This window comes from Phasianus colchicus, chromosome 2 (assembly GCF_987193195.1).
Source record: "Phasianus colchicus chromosome 2, bPhaCol1.hap1.1, whole genome shotgun sequence".
Lineage (NCBI taxonomy): Eukaryota > Metazoa > Chordata > Aves > Galliformes > Phasianidae > Phasianus > Phasianus colchicus.
In genome coordinates this window covers 22,695,974-22,718,025 of record NC_143437.1, presented here as the reverse complement: position 1 = coordinate 22,718,025, position 22,052 = coordinate 22,695,974, and the positions used below count along the sequence as shown (strand labels likewise).

The following is a 22,052-nucleotide window of genomic DNA, read 5'->3' as shown; positions in this document are numbered from 1 at the left end:
TGTTTTACTGAGTTATTCTTGATCATAGCTCCAGAACTTTTAGACTAACTAAACATCTATGAAGTGAAGAAGCTTGACTGCACGCTGTGATCAAAAACTGTGATCATCTGTAATGTTTTTAGAAGGTTAAAACATATTTATAAATAACCTAGATCCCCATTTGACACTGAGTGGCTTCTGAATTCTGAAATTCATAGAAGATACTGCTTGCTTTAGTGTGAAGTTTAAGGTAAAGGATGCCAGACTGTTAGACATTTTTTTGTTAGTGGTGCTTTGAAATAAGTAAATCCCAGTTGCATATACAGCTTGTGTATTAACATATAGTATGTCAGAAAATGCAGTCTTAAGGAACACTGAGATATAGTGAGATTTTTCTGTGCTCTTATAGTTCCAATAGCCTCATTTCCAGTATTATTAACTGTTTGCTAAAAGGAGAATGCATTGACTCCAGTACAAATACGAGCTTTCTACAGTTGTAAGTCTCTAATTTTATGAAGTAGCTGTAGGACCATGTTGCAAAGTAAATGGATACTAGAAAGTGTCGTTGTACATAGGACAAATGGTGCATTAAATGCCTTATTTCACTGCAGGGAAAGGTACAGCCTTTTTCTAAAGTGGTGGATTGGTTATTCAATAAACCTAGTCTAGCTGGACACAGGTTATGCTTAGAGGGAGAAAAAAGAGTACAGATAGCAAAAGGGTGCTCAGCTAACTTGAAGGTTACTTCACTCTGAATCGAAAGAGATGCTGCTAGTGCAAAACAATCAGTGACTTCAGACTGCATTAAGCACTTTGGTTTTACTAGGTTAGCAGGTAGGACAGAGCTGTAGAAATCTACTTTGGCTGTAATTTAATTGCTGTTAAAATAATTTACGTAAGGAATACCCTTGACCAAACAGCCAAAGAGCCTGGACCATACTTGCTGACAGTACTCAAAGTCACATTCACAAAAGAAAAGAAGCTTAGTGTTGTTATCAGACAGGAGTGCAGAATCTTAATGGGAAATAGCTGAAAGATGAGAAACCAAGCTTGTGCTTGAAGATCAGGTATGTTTTCTAGTTGTAGAGAGGCCCAAAGTTGTTTTAGAAGAGTCAGTAAAACTGGTATCGTTTGTGACAGAAGGGAAGCTGCCTGAGCATCTTCTGCAGTATGCCCAGAAAGCAAAAAAATGTGGTTAATCAAATCCCTTAGGAGAGGATATACTGCCTGGTTATCCCTTGAAAGTATTTGCTTTCCACAATTTCAAGCTGTTCCTTTTTCTAGTATAATATAGCATTTCTTAAAATCATATCAGATATTATATAACAGTAAGGAAGAAACTATGTGCTGGCCTGGTTAAATAAAACTGATGCTTCAGAGAGGAAGAGCTGCTTTCAATTCTGTGTGATGTTTTCTTCAAATTTGCCATGTCTTAGTTTTGCATAAGCCACCTGCCAAATCCCAGCTGTATATAGTATCAAAATGCGCTTGTGCTCAATACTAAGTCTTCTACCTCTTAGTTCGACGATCAGTAAGGTTAAAGGGTTGTCTTTTATTGTCTTTGGTGTTCTATTCTGGGCCTTCAGTTTCTGATTAAATGGCCAGTCAGTGTGGCTTTTCAGTTGGCTGACAGTTTTAGTTATCAGACCTTAATAGGATCAGACTTAGGTAGCAGCTGTGGAAAATATTAACCCATATAAGCAGCCGCCAGGCAGGAAGGCATACTTTATCCTTGGAAAGGTGTTATTAGTGGAGAATTTTTTGCCTGCAGCCTCACCGTATACTGGGGGAAGCCAGTCTACCTTTAAAACAATCTCTGGACCTCAGCAGCATTGACAGAACTGTACTTAGCAGTTGTCACAGATTACCTCCACCCTGAGAAAGCAGAATTACCTGTGCAGAGTCTGATTGTTACAGACCAGTATTTAACAGAACTGCTTTGTAGGCCATACTTCTCATCCTTATTTTTCCCTGCACAAAGCTTTTTTCTTTTTGAGACTGTAATCCTTTGTTACCTGCTGTAGTCTTCCCTCCATATTTAGGGATTTCCTCAGGCATAGCAACACCTTTATTTATGGTTGTGCCTTTGCATAACACAATAACTGCGGTATTTTCTGATCATCTTTTTTCATCTACTGATGTGGCTTCTGACTTTCACAGCAAGTTCCTGATCCTCACTTAAGATCTTTGGATTAACCACACTGTCAGTAACCCTTTTGATTCTTTACTTCTTTTCCTGTTCTTTTAGTACACATTTTAGAGGAAGTAAGAAAATGCAATGCTTCACATTACTTATAAACAACAGTATTCGAGCATTGTTTTCTTTTAATTTAGACCTCCAAAGCTTAAATGACATGCAGGCAGATTTGTAATTTTTGCATTCACAGAACAAAATCACCAGGATCACTGATTTCATGCCCTGAAGTAAAGGCAACATACCCTTCATGGGATTTTCTGTGCATCTCAACAAAGTATTCCTACCTTTTGAGAACTCCAGACTGAGTCTGAAACAGTCGAGGCACTGTCAGTATTGCTATGTGTATCAACTGATACTTCCTCCTCTTAGTGGTTTTCTGACATGGAACTAAACAGAATCCTTAGCATCAGTTCAAAATCAGTACCCTTTTTGTAAAGGAAACTAAGATGAAAAGTCTTGATAACATTCAGTAGAAAGCTCAACTTTCAATATGCTGTAGCCCTCAGTTTCACCCTGTAGCCTGGACACAGATTATTAATACTGCTGCTCTCACCTCTGGCTGATACTTCATTAGCCCTATCTAACAAACAAATATTAACCCAGGTCAGTCATTCAGAGGGCCAGATTTTAACATGTATAAGCTATTTTTTTTTTCTTCTGTCTCTCTATATAGTCTTACTATTTATGAACTTAGGCAGCAATAAAACAATAAACCTTCAAACTTTTGCTTTCTCGCTGCCCAGTTCAGAATTCAGGTTTCCTTATGCCCTGTGGCATTTGAAGATAGTTCTGACCCTTTGCACGTATCTATTAAATTCCAGCCTGCTAGTATACTCTCACTGAGCACTTTAAAATAAGAGAACTGAAAATGCTCAAGAATGCAGGCAGTTACACAGTGAACAAATATTTGAAGTTCACCCATACTTTGAAAACTAAGGCAGACAACTCAAACCATTGCTTTAACAGAAAGAAAGCAGCAGTGTTTGTAAAAGTTCCTTGCTGTCAGAATACTACTTTACAACCATCTTGAAGCTTGTTTAGGCAGATTTCTAGCATTTTCTGCCAATATGAGCAAATGAATTTCCATAGATCAGAAAACAGATGCCAGTATAAAGCTGTTCCAGAGCCCCAAACAGTTGTAGTAAGTACGAAGAGATGTATCATGAAAGAAGTTCCTAATATGACAGAGAACTTCAGCATGCTGTCAGTAAGGCCGTTTCAGTCTGAATAGGACTGGGTTAATGCTGGCACTGTAGGTAGATAAGTCTTCAAGTCCGTTCAGTCATCAGAATCATTGGTAAGTTAAGTTAGAGGTGGATTTCCTGAAGCAAGTGCTTTTTCACTAACAGCTGCCAGCCTCCTGTGGGTGTCAAAATATACGGACCAATATATTATGTAAACAATTTTATAAACAGATGTTTTGCCTTTTCAGGTTTGTAGAACCCGCCCACCAGCGCTTACATACCTCATCCAATTAATTTTTAACTGTCAGGGCAATGCAAGTACAGTGAAGAAAAACAACCCCTTTAAACCAAACAGCACCAGCACCAATATTTAGTTATTTGGAATGTAAAATTCGCTCTGTTGTTTTTAGAATGTTCCGTGTATATAATCCAGAACCTGTTGTGTGAATTGAAAATACCATATATCATCCTGTAAGTCCCTCAACTGAACTGACCTGCTGAAACGGCATACTCTGATTCAGTGACCATTTGTGTGCAAAGAACTTTCAGCTTCATTATGGTGCCTGTGAAGAATAGAAAGTTTGGGTGGTTTTTGTGCTGTATATTTTATTTCATAAAATACGAAGCAGCTGTCAAGCATTACTGTATTGATCACCAGTAATTAGGAAAGCAGAAGGTTCTGTCACAGCTCTGTTTTTAGATCTTCACAGGTATTTCCCTTTTAATCTCTGCGTTTATGTGAAATAGCACGTCAAGATAACACCAAGATACTGCCTTTCTTTGTGTAAGGAAAAAAACAGGAGTGCATCAGGAAGTGCCAGGTATTGTGGGAGTGATGTATGGGGTGGAAAACAGCAGCATAGGCGAGCATGGGCTGGGCTGAAGGAAGAAATGAACTGCCTTGCCTTCTGAGTTACTTGGGATTTGTATCTTAAGCAGTCTGCATTTTCAATATATACAGCAAAGTGGAGTATATGAAATAAAGGGGAATTAAAATTCTACCATCTGTGGTTTAACTTGCGCTGCCTAAGTAACTTACTGCAAAACTATTTAAAGTTTACTTACACTTGCATAAGAGACTGAACGATACATTTATTTCAATAAAAATATATACAGTATATTCACGGGAGCAGCTCTCCTCGTTAAAGAAAGCCGGCAGCGTCCCGGAACGGATCTCCTGCTACGCGCGTGCTGGAAACGCGCACGCGGCCCTTAGGAGAGCGGGGCAGCCGCCCGCAGCGCGCCGCCACGCGGCTTTGCGACAGCCGCCCCTGACGGCCGTGCCGTAAAGCGCGGCGCTGCCGGCATGGGGAAGCGGCGCGGCGGGAGGGAGCTGGCGCGCGGCCTGAGCAAGCGGCAGAGGAAACACCTGCGGCAGTTCGGGGAGCAGCACCCCGTGTGCGACCGGTGAGCGGGCCCTGTGTCCCGAGCCCAGGCCGTGCGCCTTTTCGGAAGGGTTGGGTTAGATTGGCGTGTTGGCAGAGTCCCCAGCGCCGGTGAATTGATGCGCTTTTCCCGTAGCACGTGTCTGCCTTCCCCGCTCCGCGGGCAGTGGTAGTGCCACGGCGGGCTCCCGTCTGGCTGGCTGCTGTACGAGCTGCCTTCTGAATGCTGCGGGCGGGATCGATGCCTGCGCTCGGGGTGAGGCCTCAGAGGGAGCTGCTGCTCCTGCCCGACCCTGCCCTCAGCTGCCGCGCGGCTCCGTCTTTTCCTCCAGCTAACAGTTACAGCTGGGTGCCCTGAGTCCGGCTTACGGACGTAAACGCACGTTGTTCTGAGATAGTCTGCTGCTTTGCCAGTTCCAGCGAGTCCTCTCGCCCTGCTCAGCCTCTGTGAGCCCTGCAGGCCTCCTTCACGTAGCTCAGATCTGGCCTGGCCCCCTATGAGGAGAGGAAGGGATTTCGTTGCAAGTCCTGCTAGGTTCTGGTGTCCTGCAGGAAGCTCGGCACTTTCAGAGGACTTTTCCCAGTATTTATGCCGTTGTGCTCAGGTTCTTTTTAACACTTGGTATTCTGATTAAAGCCAGAAATGCTTTAAAATGTTTCTCTTCATGATCACATACACCTGGGCTGCACACACAGGCTGAGAGTAGCCTGTCATGGTGAGCCCTGACTCTGTTTCCTGAAGGAGAATTGTTTGATGCTCTGGCTTTAAGCTTTCTTGCAACTGCTCTAAGGCTCAACAGTTTCTTCCCTTCTTCATCTGTGTTTATCCTGTGCATGATATCATTGACAGCAAGATATTTTGGTGATTTTTTTCAGGGTTTCTGGAAGACCAGAAGCAACTCAAATATGTGAACTGGTAATATATTTTTATTTCTTCCTCACTTTACCTGTCGTATAGTTCAGTGAAGTGGAACACTATGCCTTTCTTGTTCAGGAAGATTCAGTTGTGCCTTTTAGAAAACCTGCTTTTAGGAGGAAAAAATGAATGATTTCTTTGTGATTCCAAGTTGTTCTGTGTAGTGTCAAACTTGTAACTGCAATACCAAGAGACAGCAGAAGAAACGGGATACAATATTGCTATTCTTGCTTGTTTGTTTTTTAATATTACTTAGCCATGGCAAAAGGTAAGACATGCTTTAAGTTATTTTATTAATACACAGTGGTGTTTCAGTTAGGAAATGAAATGTCTTGTTCTCTGCTGAATGAAGAAATGTTGATGCTGTCTTCAAATTACAGTGCTCAGTTTTCTTTCAGTTAGGGCTGGGAGAGACCTGACTTTTGGATTCTGACTTGTTTGAAGCTTAGAGCTTTAGATGCTGAGCTAGACCTGACCATTCCTTGGTGGATTTTGGTCAGCTGAAGGTTATTCCATTTCTCTTTTTGAAAGCCAAAAGCATTTTCAGTATGTATGCTCTTCTACATGTGGTTTTTGTAGGAAAATCAAAGGCCTGTTTGTCACGAGAACAGATTTGTTCTCCAAGGCTGAAAGAAACCAATTTTGTGATGCTCTGAGTCAAATCACCAGAACAAAGCACCAGAACCTAAGTCTGCCAAGATCCTTTCAGAATCTATGTGGAAATGTTCAATATAGCTGTTCACATACAATGGAGATTTGGGGGAAATCTCATTGCATCTGCATAGGGGTAGAAAGGGAAGAAGAAAGTGTAGTATGGGATCTGGAGCTGAGGGTGTTTGCTTGCTGTCTAATAGACTGCTGCTGTTGTTATTGTTTTCACATCTAGTCTGACAATTCTGATAAATCAAGTGCGGAAAGTGATTCAGAGACTGAGGTGGAACAAGTCTCTGTCTATCACAAACTTCTGGCTACCCTGAAGGCATCTCCTGAGTCTGAGAGTGAGGAGGAGGAAGATGAAAGTGAATCAGAAGAATCTGGGGAGAGTGAGACAGAACTGGACAGTGAAGGGTCCCAGGAGCCCAAAGAAACTGTTGGAGGTGAAGAAGAGCAGAATGATGTACAAGAGCAAGAAGAAGGTAGTTTCTTTTACTGTGCTTTGGTAATTATTGTTTAAGTTAGCAAGTTTGAATAGTGTCTGCTTTTAGCCCTGATCCTGGTGGAGACAGGCTGGTTGGCTGGGTGCTCTTCTGCCTGGAAGGCTCTGTTGTTCCATTGCCACTTCTTGAGTGTGAGCAGCAGCTGCTGGAGTATTTAGCAGGGCAAAGGGTAGCTGTGCTCATTTCCCAGCAGCCAGCCTGCTGCTTCTTCCTCAGATGTTGTTTGTGTGGCAGCACAGGAGGAATCCACATGGAGCAGCATACCAGGGGTTCTCACCCACTCGCTGGGAGACGCAAGCTGTTCTCTCGCACAGCATCTGGCTTGGCTGCTGCTGCTAAGCAAGGAGAAAGATTTGCCTCACAGCAGAGGAAAGAGTGTTTAAATTTTAAGGAAACCTCCTGTATGAGGAAGCATCCTCATTCATGAAGTTCCCAAGGAAATTCTGGGAGGGAGGAGTCGACTTCATTTTCTCAGTTGTTAGGATTCTTTGGAAGCTAAAGCTTTTATTCTCTGAATATCACAGAATCACAGAATTGCCAGGGTTGGAAGGGACCTCAAGGATCATGAATCTCCAATCCCCCTGCCACATGCCGGGCCAACATATTTTCTTTAAATTTTCTCAGGGAAACTGTGTTTTATATTACTTAACTTTTGGCATATTAGACAATGGTAACTTTTAAAAATAATAATTAAAAAAAACAAAAAAGGTAAAGCAGAAGGCCTATTTTTATTTTTTTGCATAAGATTTTTGAAGGAAAAAGTGTAACTTAAAAATGTTTGACATAGGCAGCCAGAAGTGGATATTGGTAGTAGCTTTTCCAGGAGAATATAACATGCTTCTTTCTTTAACAAGTCACAGCTAAAGACCCACCAGAACAGGCACTTGGCCAGGAGCAGGCTGATGGAGTGGAAACTTCCTGTGACCCGAATCATGGAGCAATTGAGGAGTTTACTGATGTGAAACATGAAGCTGAGTTTAGCTTGGAAACCAATTTCATGGAAGAGGAGAGCGGAGACTGCGATGCAGACAAGAGAGAGAGCAGTTCTTCACAAGCCTTTTCAGAAGGTAAAACGTAGTATTATTGTTCATTGGTGATCTGCCTTTTGAGTATCTGTAAACACATAAATTATCTAACTCTCTAATGAGATGCTATATAGCTGCCAAGTTCTTTGGCTACGCTTTTTATTGTGTTGCCCACGTGTGAGTCTGTTACATAAGGGGCATTTAAAGTTAACGCATGCATACAGCTGAACTGTTTGTTTCCTGTAGCTCATACGGACAGGGATTTGTGCATGGTTTCTGCTGTAACTGGTTAAAGCCCAAACTAGTGGAAATTAGAAATATACATAGAGGATGTTATCTTGTTCTTTTGTTTTAATGGCAGTTTATAATTTAGACAACTGCTTGGGGTTCTCTGGGTTTTGAAGCATGTGGATAGGAGTCTGACTACACCAGGATCAGAGAGGCATCAATAGAGGGTCTGTATGGTATCTTGTAAGGGTGTAGCCCAACATGCCTGTGTTGCAGTGCACTGATGGGTGAAATCTGAGCTCCAGCGTTGGAGTCTTCCCACCATGTGTAATACAAATAGCTATGCACACGGGTGTGTGATCTTTCAGTGATATGCCGCATGTTGGCACTTGCAGAGCTCCTATTCATATTTTATGCTCTGTGGTTTTAATATCAGATGGTGTAGTTTGAGAGAGAGGAATACGTATGTAGCATCCCTAGTGATGCTGGCTTGTCATCTTAGAGCAGCAGCTGACATTAGATCTGGGAGGCAGCCTGGTTGATACACGGAATGTGTGGAAGCATCAAAGGGCCATGTGATAGAAGAAACAGCTCATTCTTGTTACCACGAGGATATTGCTTAGGCTGTTGGCATTGCATTTTAATGAGAGCCAGCGCTCTCCAACTGCATGCTGAGTATCCTAAAGCTTTGTTCAACCTATATATGATGCACTACTTTTCAGTGGATTCTTAGAGAAGTGGCTTTATAACTGATTATGGAAGATGAATCACCTAAGACAGCAGAAAATGAATCCTTGGGGTCACTAGAATTGCTGAAAATCATAGAATCACAGAATCACCAGGGTTGGAAAAGACCCACAGGATCACCCTGTCCAACCATCCACCGATCACCGATAATTCTCACTAAATCATGTCCCTCAACACAACATCCAGACATTCCTTGAACACCTCTAGGGTCAGTGACCCTGCTTCATATCATTCCTTGACTTTATTTTACAACTGCTGAAATCAGTAAAATTTACTGAAGAGTGAATGATACCCTATTCATGTGTATTACTGGGAAGGTATTTTCAAGTGTCGAGATTAGCAAATGTCTGGACTTCTGCTGGATAATTTTATGTGGATTAGCTATCCTTTGGCAGTCATTAGTGTCCTCTCATTGCTCTTCGTTAGGCAGTGAGTGTTACAGTGCTGCAAGCAACATAAGGGTTTGGTTTTCAAAATAAGCTTCACGTGTTAATTGTGCATACCAAGCTCTGAATATATTATGATTTTACAGTTCCTCATCTCTTTCCTTTCCAAAAAGAATTGCTGATTAGATGAATTGTGATTTTTGCTTCCTTTTGGCAATTCTTGCTACCTTTCCCCTGATCTTATCTTTCTCTGCTTTATCACTAACTGTGCTCATGTCACTGCCCAGCAATGCAAAGCCCTCAGCAGAACCACAAATTGAGGACAGTAAGCTTGCTTAGATTTTTACTATTGACATCCCACTTCACCTGCTAGGAGTGGAAGTGCTAACTGATGTTTATCAGAGCTTGAGGCAGATAATTGCCGATCTTTTCTACTGCACAGTGCTTTCCTGCCCAACATTTGTTTTGTGATTTAAACTTTGAGTACTTTAGTAAGTGCTTTTTCTTTCCCCACATTCTTTTTTTATTTTTAAAATTCTTCTTTAGGCAATCTGTCAAATCTGTTCCGTTTTTGTAGAGAGAATTTGACATCCTTTCTCTTGTCTCCCAGTGCTTTGAAATAGCTAGTTTGAGCTGCAGTGTTGGCCAGTAGAAAAACTGTCCATATCACTTGCAAATCTGTTCTGAAACTTTTGATTCTGCTATTAACTACGATAGTTCTCAGGATTTTGTTATCTGTTTTAAAACAGATCCGTTTAAGCAGCACATGAACAAAGAACTTGAAGAAAAAGAAGTAGAAAAAATATCTACGCTTTCTAAAACTTCAAGTCAAAGCAAGGTAACGTTGTTCTGTAGTAAGCCAGAGTTCTTCAAGATGCTGGGATAAAAATATCTTTGTATACGAGTGAAGTAGTTTCATAATCTTTATTAGGTATTGGCTCTGGAGTTGTCAAGGTTTTGTCACTATTGCTGCTGAAGTGTTTCTTCTTTGCTTAATGCTGAGCAAGAGTTGGGGTATCAAGTCTGCTGTTATGTCAGCATATGGTGACGCATCTGCAAATCAGAGCTTTTTGCTTTGTAGTCCTGAGATCGAAGGTTTGGTGCTACTCTTGGCACGGGTGGAAGCAGGGCAGATCTCAGGGTGGTAGCAGCAGGGTGCCAGAGAAGTGCACTGCAACTGAGCTCCTGGGGTGGCCATGGAAAGTCTCAGCAGTGTTCTTGTTTCAAGATCGTTCTGTCTTTGTACACGCTTGCAAAGCAGCTAAAGAGGAATTCAGTACTTCTGTTAATGCTGGCAGTAATATGTGGGGAGAAAAAATCCACCTCATTATTTGAAACAATGCTGTTTTTTAAAATATTCTTTTTAGATAAACTTTTGCTTTGTAACTTTTTCATATCTGATTTTGTTTTGGAGCATTGCCTCACATTCTGGTCACCCATATGCTGGGTGACATTCCTTGGAAGATACCCAATGATTATACAGTCAGAGAGCTAGCTGGGATATTTTTTTTTCCCTTTTCTCTCTCTCTCTCTCTTTCTTTCTTTTTTTTTTGTTTTTTGTTTTTTGTTTTAAATATGGTGGTCAGAAATGCCAGTGCCACCTAAAGCATTGTATGGCATACCTTTGCTTAATTTGATGCAGCCACATTACAGAAATAGAATGGGACTTGTGTGACAGGAGATTTAAAAGCAAGAGTTTTTTCTTATTACACTGGAAGGTTTTGCCCATAAAATCAGTGCAGAGGTGTGACTGATTTGTAAATGTAGTTGGACTCCAGCACTGGCAGAAACGATATCAGTTTTCTTATCTGCAAAATGGTGAGAGTTGTAGCCATATCACTGCAAATACATCCAGCCCTGGTGAGCTGAAGTTAGATGCTCAGAGACTGCATATTGAAAAAAAAAGGTTTCAGCTTGTATTCTGAGAAGATAATTGCTGAAATTTTATGACATTGATTAAACAAGCTGTGGTGATGTTACGCTATACTAGATCTGGTACATTTGACTCTTCTGTTCGCTTTTTTTTCCTTCAGTGGCCAAGGCTGGGTCAGCTCACTTTTTCATCCACTTTGGAGAAGCATACAACTTTAAAACTAGACAAAGAATTCAATATGAAACAGCTTTATCTTCACAAGCCTTTAGAATCCACTTGGCCAAAAGTGAATAAACATTTCCTGTCCTCAGCAAGCAAACCAAGTGATTCCTCTTTTACCCCATTACAAAGAGAGCTCTTCTGTATTATGAATACCTACAGGGACTTGTTCTATCCGGAGAGAAATGCTTTAACAAATGGAGAAGAAATCCGGCATGTTTACTGCTTACATGCCTTGAACCACATTCTGAAAGCAAATGCCCAGGTGCTCAGCAACAATGCCAAAAAACGAGACCAAAAGCCAGGGACTGACAGTGATGACTACAGGGATCAGGGGCTCACCAGACCTAAGGTGAGAGCACTTCAGTAATGCGATTCCCTGCACGCTTTGGGGGTCTGGTCAAGCTCTGTAAATGTCCTGGTAGTTTACTGGGAGGTATTTCTGTTGCTGCTGTTACATGATATGTTCAATGTGCCTTTCCACATCTCTTGATTGTGCCTGGAAGACATCTGTTATAAGGCTTTTCTGCCACACAGTCCAAAGTATCATTGCTCTGTCATTAATCCACAGCACTCACTGGTTGATAATCAGGTAGATTCAACTTGGACTAGCCTGTCTCTTGTGCCAACTGTCTGCCGAATGGTTTCAAAGCTGATGCTTGTTTTGATTGCCGGGAGACACAAGTGTGGGCACTTCAAAGACAAAACAATTACTTAACATTCTTAACTGTGGATATTTGTGTTTTCTGGGTTGTTCTGTTGTAACTGTTGATCTGTGCAGGTGCTGATGATAGTGCCCTTCCGGGAATGCGCTTTGCGAATTGTGCACATTTTCATCAGTCTTCTTGAAGTGAATGAGAAAAGAAAAATAGATGTAAGTAATAAAAAGCGCTTCAAAGGGGAATTTGGCTCTGACCCAGATGAGAAGCCCCCCAACCTGAAAAGACCTGAAGATTATGAGGCCATCTTCGCTGGCAACATTGATGATCATTTCAGAATTGGTAATGACCTACAGAACGTGACTTCAGCATATAAAGAAGTGAGGGGTAATCTAATAGGTTCTTCCTTGATGTCTGGGAGCCATCAGGGCTGGTGAGACTTAGCATAAATACCTCAGAGCCCTATGTCTGCAGTGGCATCATGAATAAATATTTCTGAAAATATTCCATTCTTTGCCATAAAAGAAGGAAGAGAAAATATAAAAGTAAACATTTTCACTCCAGGTTCAGAGTCCCTTAAAATGCAGTGATTGCTTTATTGTGGCAGGGTTGCCCACACCTCGTTTAAAAGAGGGTAATCTTGATTATGCAGCAAAATCACCCATGTTACTTAAAAAACAAAAACAAAAAACATCAGGTCAAGTTAGCATATTCATGGTGTATCTTGAAGTCAGTAACAGTGGCAACAAAATTCAAGCTCAGTACTGAGCAAAGCAGTTTTCTGCTGTATTGCCCATGGTTTTCATGACTGCTAAGGAATGGCCAGGAATCAGGACTGTTGGACAAACAGCAAATTTAAGACTATTTCGTAGTAATTTCAAGCTGTTTTAGTAACTCAGTGTGCAAAGAATTAGCTTGGTTCCTGGAGCTGCCACAATGAGTTTTTTTCTGACTTAACTTGACAGGTAAGAGGTTCTTGAAATTATTGTCCCTTGAAAGATAAATTTGCATCCCAAGAGGTTTAATGATAGAGTGGAAGATGCAAGTCATTCCCACTCAGTCTTTCATGCTTCCCCAGTGAATATCTGTCTTGCTGAGAGCATCTTACGTTTTGTAGCAAAATAATTTGCCTTTCAGTCCTCTCCTATAGTGCAGTCTCCTTGATCCATTTATTAGGTGTGAAGAAATGCTTGAAGAAACTTTGGGTGCTGTTACTTGCAGAAGCAAATCATAGGAGCAGCATAATTATTCCTTCCTAATGTGCTTTGCGTCCTGTTACTTCAGCTCTAAGATCTAATTTAGGGCACTTTTGTTATGCCTTACTAAAACCACCCTTTCATGTTTTTAAACAAAATATATTTAGAATTTCTAAAATGTTTATATGCCAACATGTTTTGAGATAAGTGCTGTCTTCCTGGAAATTTAACCTTTTTTTTATTTATTATTTTATTATTGGGTTAAAATAGCCAGCAGGATGTGTCCCTATGGGTGCCTGTGTGAAATTCTTGATGTGCCTTCAGCTGTGCTTGTAGTAGCTGGCTTCAGGCAAACAGTGCAATAAGCTGAAGAGACACCTGTGTTGGACAGCCTGTACTGGGTGGTTTGAATGTGGTCCAAATCGAGATTTTAAAATCAGAAAACTGTGGGTCCGTATAGTTATAGGTAATAACAATCTCCTCCTTTGCTTCTTTGTTTTTCCTCTCTTTATCATCAGAGGTGATGCATAAGCTAGTTGACACTGCAGTGTGTGCCTTAAGAAGCCAGGTAGCACCTTCCCTGGCAGAAGTGCAGGTCTGGCTATGCTTTCTGCCTTTGTAACATGATCAACCTTGTCCTTGGTGTTTTAGTAGCATCTCCTGTGACCCTGTGAATGAAAGCAATCAGCACTCAGGAGATCCACGCTAAATCTTTCATGACAGATTGAAATAACTGTTACTATAGTAGATAATGACGCGGACCAAAGCCAAGAGGTGAGGGTGAAAGGAGTAGTTAATCATTTCTACTTCTGCTTTTTTTCATCTTTTTAGCCTCTCTTTCCTCCTCTTTTTTTTTTATTTTAGCAGTAAATCAAGAGAAATGTGTTTTGGCTCAATAATGTCATGCAAGCTATGAAAAAGCTGGGAAAAGAAAGAACTGCTGAAAGAGTTGTAACAATGAAAATCTGCCAAAGGCTTATGAAATGGAGGAAGGGTGGATAAGCACATTGTCAGGGAAAAGAAGTTTCAGCCAGATTGGTTTTGTCCTGCTATAATCACAAGCATGTGCTAAGGGAGAAGAAATGTAGGGTGTTACTGTTACAGAGTCTTCTGGAAGAAAATGGTTGATCCTTAACCTTGACTAAGAAATGCTATTTGTGTTCTGACAGGGGTTGCGATTCTTCAAAAGAGCATGAGATTGTATGCACCATTTTATTCATCAGACATCATCATTGCCTCTCCCCTGGGTATGAGGACTATTATTGGCACAGAGGGAGAGAAGAAGAGAGACTTTGATTTTCTGTCGTCCATAGAAATGCTCATAATTGATCAGGCAGACATTTACCTAATGCAGAACTGGGAACATGTTCTGGTATGGTCTCCGTATTTGTTTGTGTTGCATTGTGTCTTGTTCATCTAATTACAATATTTATTATTTTTAAGAATGAATAGTTTTGCTATTTTTTACTGACTTTATTCTAGACATTTATTTCCTTTCCTTTCATCCACCAGTATTTATTTCCTTTTACTATAAGTAATTTTCCTGCAGTTTGGTAGTATTCGGTACCTGTTCTCTGTAAATCTTAGAATTTGGATATAAGGTGGAAGTTTTTCACACAGAGGATGGTAACACACTGGAATAGGTTGCATAGGGAGGTTGTGGATGCCCCATCCCTGGAAGCATTCAAGACCAGGCTGGATGTGGCTCTGGGCAGCCTGATTTGGTGGTTGGTGACCTTGCACATAGCAGGGAGATTGGAACTAGGTGATCGTTGAGATGCTTTTCAACCCAGGCCATTCTATGATTCTATGATTTTGTGCTTTACTGTTGTATTTCATCATAGTTTGGTTGTGGGGTTGTTTTTTTTTTTGTTTTTTTTTTCTTTGACTGGCTTTTTTCTTTTTTCGTGGGGGTTAGGGAGGGTTGCTTTTTTTTTTTTTTTTTTAGACAGCTATAATTATTTTGCAGGTGGTGATGGTTCTTTTAATCACCTCTGGGAGAAAATCTGCCAGTTGTCTGACTGCACAGTGTCTCAGATCAAAGCTGTGTGAGGAATTTATCCCACCTCACTGAGGTTCCTCCAGAAAGCAGTGGGCACTGGTGCTTGTTGCCATCGACAGTAGAGATGCCAAGCATTAGTCATGCCCTAAGTGAAACAGATTTATCCTGCATGTATAATGAGTAAAGCTTTAGGATTGCCGACAGTACGCGGTAATAACCACATTTTATGGCTGTAGGTTAATAGAAGTTTTCAAGCTTGAAAGTTTGGGGTTGTTGTTGTTTGTGCATGTCATACAGAAACACCTTTGAGGAATCTGAGCCTATCATTTTGGCAGCCTGGTGTTACTGTATGTTTTAAATGAGCCCAGAAGTGTCCTATTTCCTGGGAAGTCCTGGGAAAGGCTTATGAGCCTACATGATGCTCCTGGAATGTCCCGTAGCCCATTTTCCTTTTTTTTTTGTTTGTTTGTTTGAGCGCATCTGTCTGCAGTGCAGCAACAGCGGTACCAGTCCTAGGCATTGTTCAGTGAGGCCAAAATCAGGTGGGCTTCTTGACTTGCATCCAGGCTGCCCCTGCGTGCAGTGGGAACAGCAGTTCAGCTGCTTCTAGCTCAGAAACCTTGGACCTGCTGATGTCAATATATACAAACAAATCCATTAGTCTTCCCCCATGGGAGAGGATTAGAAGCAAAGGCTGCTGTTACTGATGACTGAGGAGATGGCAGTTTTGAGTCCTGTGGAATGAAATTAGGTAAATTAGTCTTGATGGGGTCAATAAATCCCAGGCAGCTGTGTCTTGGGTGATCACTGCTGTTACGTTCTGTCTTATCTTGCTCTTCTTTGTCCACTTTCTTGCTATAGTTAATGCTCTTTGCAGTCACAATTATTATTGCAGTGGAATTATGTCAGTCTGCAACAGTATGTTTCTGTCTCTGTGTAGCACCTGATGAAGCACATTAACCTGCTGCCTTTGGATTCCCATGGGGTAGACTTTTCCCGAGTGCGAATGCCAAACCTCAATAACTGGTCCAAGTACTACCGCCAGACGCTGCTGTTCAGTGCTCTTCAAGATCCCCAGATTAATGCTATCTTCAACAAACACTGCTTCAATTACATGGGGCAGGTGAGTTCATGTCAGAGCTAAGGCCATCTCTAGCATAGTGAAGGGGGAGAGGAACAGAGAAGCCAGCGTGGAAAAATTCCATAATTCAGTTGTAGAAGCATCTGTGTGGCAGTAATTTCTATTACCCTAAATGTTTCTGTCTGGATCTCCACAATGCTGCATGATGATCTCTAATACTGTGCCAAAGGCTTAGAGAGCTGCTCTTTTTGCAGCAATGCTTATTTGATTCTTTTGTTTCAAGGTGGTAGTCAGGTTTTGTTTTCTCTTAATTTGATGTATGTAAGTTATATGTAAGCCTTTAGCACAGCTTGCAGGTGTGTGCTGTTGGCAGAAGGCTGCCTGGAGAGGGGCTGCCTTTGAGATGCTGCTTCCTCAAACCATCCTGCTTTGTTCCCACAGGTGGCTGTCCGCAACGTGCCGCTGATCGGCTCCATTAGCCATGTTGTGGTCCAGCTCCCTCACGTTTTCCGGAGGATAGAAGCTGAAAATTTAACTTCTGTAATAGATACGAGGTACTCTGTGTTCCAGACTATTTTGCTATGCCCACGTGACTGCAATTTCAGATTTAGTGGAGTGTACTGCTTCCTACAGAACATAGAGCCAGTGGGATTTTGCAGTAGAAGTCTTCATTAGTCTTCTGGTGTGGGCTAGGCCCTGCACAGAGTCAGTGGAATGCTAAATTTCTCCTTGCCGCAGGCAGTGGATAATGAAACATAGGAAAACAATACCAATCTCTGTGATATCTGTGTAGAACTGGTGAAGCCTTGACCCTGTATCTTCTACCAGTGTAGAAATCCTAAGTTAAAGAAGGAAATGTATAGTTAAAACCTTCAGTAGTCTGTTGTGTCTGACGATATTCCTGTCTGAGGTCATGAAAGACAGGTGTTATTCTGATTAAAACATACACGTTTTCTTAACTTAGGTTTCAGTTTTTCATCGACAAGGTTTTGCCTGAGTACCGCGATGCCATCATGTCACACACGCTCATTTATGTTCCATCATATTTTGACTATGTGCGACTTCGAAATTATTTCAAGAAAGAGGAGCTGAATTTTACTCACATTTGTGAATATGCTAAAAAGGCCGGCATCTGCAGAGCGAGGCGGTTCTTCCTCAAGGGAGAGAAACAGTTCTTACTGCTCACCGAGCGCTTCCACTTCTACAAAAGGTAAATTGTGGGCTGAGTTTTCCTCTGAGTTGCATATGTACTGTTCTGAAAGTACAGCGGCCTTATTCACAGGTGGGCTTCACTGCTTTTTGAACCTATTGGATCTCGCTGAGGACTTCTTTTTTTTCTTAAAAAAAATTTAATTTAAAACTTTTGCATATTGCCATAGTTCCCTTGCAGAGCTCTGAATGCTTTGTATACATGGCACTGTATTCAGGAGGTAAGTGCTGCCAAGTCCACTGATGTCAGGACAGAATTATGTATCCTGTGAAATTGGATTAATTGTGCCCTTTACTGATATTCATCTGTGCCACAGTAACTACATAAAATTCTGGGAAAGGATGTATAATTAGTTCGATAAGGCAGTATAGCATGCTGAGGCCACCTGGAAAATATGCTGCATCCTAACAGGAGCTGTTTGGAAGTTCCTGATTGAACATTTTTTTTCTTCTGTTAGTTGAAGATGTTGAGGCAAATAGAAAGTTTCATGGATGTGAAACTTGAATATGAAGCCAAAATGATCAGGCTTCACTTAAGATCTTAGCAAAAGAGGCTGAATGCTGCAGAAATTGATAGTGGCTGGTACTTCAGAGGAAGTCATGATGCCTGGTAGCTTTAGACCTCCCTTAATTCCACATCTGTGACAAGTTTAGTCCAAGATGCAGGGTTTGCAGAGTTGAGCCACGGCACCGAAATGGATAAACTGAGATAGGATTGCTGTTTTAAAATGTGCACATCATAAAAATTGACAACAAACTTACTCTTCTCCCTTCCTGCTACAGGTACACCATAAAAGGCATTCGGAACCTCATTTTCTACGAATTACCAACTTACTCCCACTTCTACAGTGAGTTGTGTAACATGATGAAGGCCACTGACAGTGGAGTGGATGCTACTTGGACGTGCACTGTGCTCTACTCCAAGTACGATGCTCAGAAATTGGCTGCAGTGGTTGGCATAGATCGCACTGCTCAAATGCTACAGTCCAAGAAAAATGTGCACCTCTTTGTTACAGGAGAAAATGAATAAGTGGCAAGATGATTGGATGGACCTGGATTTTACTCCTAATGTATCTTTTGATGTTACTTCTAAAAAGCGTTTTAAACTTTTTAGTCACTTTTGCTAAGTATTCTGTTCATAGAGTATTACTTTTTGCATTCAAGTTTCTGTCCAACAAGAAACAGAGGCTGTCCTTTAAGAAAGCATGGATTGCAAGGTTTCTTCTGTATATAAAGGAAATCAAGGGTTGTTATGTATTGAAAAAATCACTGGTCAGTAAAGATTGGTGTTTTGATAAACACCCCTCGATTGAATTGCTTCATTTCATTTTATGGTAGAGCAAACTCTTCTTCCGTTATTAAAGGAAACTTTTTCCTTTAATCTAAATAAAAAATTGTGCCTGGGTATGAAGGGCAATGCTATTTTATAGACCAGTGGTTGTGCATACCAGGGAAGTGTTATGGTGCTGCCTCTTTTTTTTTTAATAATCACACTAATGTAAAATAAATTCCCTCAGGTAAATGCATAGGCACTTAATTTTAGCTAGTTTTTTTCGCATTCTTGATTCCTGTATTTCTCAGAGACTGTGAACTTAACGTCATTAATTGAAGTCCTGAAATCATTCAGCAGATGTGCAAATAAATCCACGTGGTTTCTTGCTTTACCTTTTAATTCAGGATTTCTGTGAAGTACCTCCACTGTAACACACAAGAAGGAAGAGCCAAAGCCAAATCCTCCTCGTGGACATCTGCAGCCGTGCAGCAAGGGCAGCCAGAGCAGCAAATGAGGATTCCTGTTGCGTGTGGGAGAATTGTGGATGTGTGTATAAAAGCAGGCACACAAAACAGGATTAAGGCATTTTCTTCCTACTCCGGATGTGCTTAGTCTGATGAGTAACTGACCTCCAAGGAAGCTAAAATGGCATAGCTACTTAGGGAGATAAGTTGGTGCAGCGCAGCGACTGTTTAAAGAAACAGCAAGAGTTGCATTCCAAAACCTTAGTGAGGAGTTCTCTGCCTCCACTGAAGCTAACAGCAAGGCAATGTCTTCGAAGTAAGGCCAAATTGTAGTTGGAGACCCTCATGATTTTTGTTGCTTATCTGCTTTGTTCCAAAGAGCAGTATGCTTTGAAATTTGAAATGTGTGGGCAAATTGTACATATTTTATGTTGATTACCAGTGCTAATTCACTGATTACCAAACTAACAAAGAAATAACCTCCTTACTGCCTTCTGAAGGTGCTCTTTGATGCAGTCACACATTTTATGTGAGATTGTCCTTGGAATGCTCATGCAAGAAGTTGTTCTTCCCTAGCACAAATTCATATGCTTTGTAGGGAATCTTTAAGGCAAGGCTAGAAGTTCTGCCAGGAGCCAATGCCTGCAGACTGGGGTTTGTTGGTACAGGGGCCTCTGTCTTTGCACTGGTTTAAAGGAGTAGCCATTCCCAAGTGCTTCTTCCTACCCTTATGCTGTGATGTTCCCACAGCTCGGCTATTGCCCAGCTTGATTGTAGAGCTGTGGTGAAGCAGGTGTAGGATTTTGTCGTCTTTAAAACTCCTCCTTTGCCCTCTTTTTTATTATTCTGAACAATTCCCTGGTGCAGTTCATGGCAGGGCTCTGCAAAGCAATTTATCCCAGAGTGACTCCAAATACAGTGAGTTTCCATGAAGGGGCAAGCCCTGTAATCAGCTTCTGCCCTTTCCTTGATGCATGTTCACAGATACTAAAGCTATACTTGCTGGAGCAGCTGCTGGCTCTGAGGCAGAGAGGTGTCTTCTGGCACAAAACAGAATTGGTGATGGCAAGCCAGGCTCTGAGCCTGGTTCATTCCTGTGGGCACTCCTGGTTACTGTTAGAAATGGAATATCTAATCTGGGTTTGTTTCCTTGTTTTTAATTTTTGACATACCTGAAATAAGAAAAGATGCTGTCTTATAGAATGTCCTACCTTTTTATTTTGATTCTTGAGTGCATGTGATCTCAGCATTGCAAGTATTTTCCAAGAATTCACCAGTGTCATCTAATTACCTTGTCTGGGGAAATGAAAATTTAAAACAAAATCTTGTTAGTTTCTTAAAAATCCTTTTTTGTCAACATTTCAAGAGGATCTCTGAGCATGAAAAGCAAACCCTGAGTTTGTTTGGGAAAAACATTGTGTCTCAGTGAGAGCTAACAGACGGGCATAGCAGTGCCAAAGTGTTAGCAGCTCTTGGGAAATCAGACTCAAGGGTGAAAATGAATTGGGATTAAGATATTTAACAAGAATTATTTTCATCATCTCAAGAACTCCTAGTAATGTGGCCAAGAGAAAGGCATTTAAATACCTGTCTCTATAGGAATGTTCTTTCAGCAGATGAGCTAATTTCATAATGGATCTCTTCTTCACTGGGAAAACTTAATCAGGATAATAGGTTTGCTGTGTTTTGTTACTCTCTTCAAAGATGACAAAAAGGCACTGTATATTTTTTTTATGATAATGAAAATGTGATCCTAGGATAGGAGCCAGCTCATGGCTGTATTAAAGCAGCCGAGGGAGGGAAAGGTGACTTAAGGACAATTTTTCTGTCAAGCAGGGAAACTGGCTGTAAGGAGGCAGATTGTTAGCTTCATAGCAGCCACTGGGAGACATGGGACAAATCACAGGATGGAGAAACTGGAGCACTCTTGTTAACAACAGGAGAATTAGCAATTACTTTACAGCTGTGCTGCCCCACGCTGCCAGGATTGCTAAGCTCTGTGTTAATCATGCTCTTGTGGCCTCAGTCCCAGGAGTTCCTCTCCAGGGGATGTTTGATTTGCACTTGGTAGCCAGGTTGATGAAAGAGTTTGCTTTGCAGGAGCTGGACCACAAAGCACACACAGCGGGTGTAAGAGGAGGCTGTGCAAGGTGAGAGGTGTAGGAGAAGCACAGGGTAGCATTGCTGCCCAGGGGCTTGCGCAGCACAGGACCCATCTCCTCACCATATGGCTCTGCTTAGAGCCCCCTGGGCTGCTGCTTAGCTCAAAGGCACAGCACAGGGTTGGTTAGTGCTACTGTAGCCTGGCTTTCATCCCAGTCAGTGTGACGCTTTGCCTACACTGGATCCAAGGTATAATTCAGTTCTCCTGAACTTAAATTTCATTCTCTGTGCTGATCTTGATGGCAGAGGGTAATTAATTAGCCCCCAGCTGGTTACATTTTAATTAACCATTAGATTCAGTTGTGCTTATGGTGGGTGGCTGTGTTTGTTTTGCTGGGCGTAATGGGGCTGGTGGGTTGTACCTGAAATGGAGGCATCAGAATGGTTGTAACATTGCGTGGTGCTTAAGAAAAACATATGTGATTATGTAAAAGAGCTGCAGGGATCTTCAGTAAAGGGTGTGACAGAGATCAAGAGAAAACAATGTGCAGAGCAGCAGTGATAACCTCAGAGAAGTTAATGTTATTCTGCCACTGCAGCGGAAAGGAGATGCTTGGCTGTGGTCTTTGAGACAAAACAGCTCAATCACACTTAATGTCACACACAGCACACGAGAATTACATTTCCTGGGTCAAGCCCTTTCCACTGACACATGCATAAATCTAAAGAGATGCTGCTAACACAGGATTCTAGCAGCGTATTATAAAGC

The 22,052-nt window shown here is 41.5% G+C and overlaps 1 protein-coding gene across 3 annotated transcripts; it reads left to right on the top strand.

Moving 5' to 3' along the window:
• Window positions 1-69: 69 nt before the first annotated feature.
• UTP25 (UTP25 small subunit processome component) lies at window positions 70-19,583 on the top strand. 3 transcript variants are annotated; one of them, XM_090135115.1, is made up of 13 exons: window positions 70-4,767; window positions 5,622-5,661; window positions 6,548-6,797; window positions 7,673-7,885; window positions 9,954-10,042; window positions 11,238-11,648; window positions 12,078-12,297; window positions 14,321-14,523; window positions 16,094-16,276; window positions 16,676-16,788; window positions 17,199-17,444; window positions 18,227-18,513; window positions 19,121-19,583. In XM_090135115.1, the coding sequence occupies exons 1-12, from the start codon at window positions 4,667-4,669 to the stop codon at window positions 18,471-18,473; spliced, it is 2,316 nt and encodes a 771-aa protein (XP_089991241.1). In that variant the 5' UTR covers window positions 70-4,666; the 3' UTR covers window positions 18,474-18,513; window positions 19,121-19,583. The 3 variants fall into 3 exon arrangements, with proteins under 3 accessions (XP_089991241.1, XP_089991240.1, XP_031451036.2); XM_090135114.1 differs by having other exon boundaries at window positions 19,055-19,583; XM_031595176.2 differs by having other exon boundaries at window positions 18,227-19,583.
• Window positions 19,584-22,052: the final 2,469 nt, after the last annotated feature.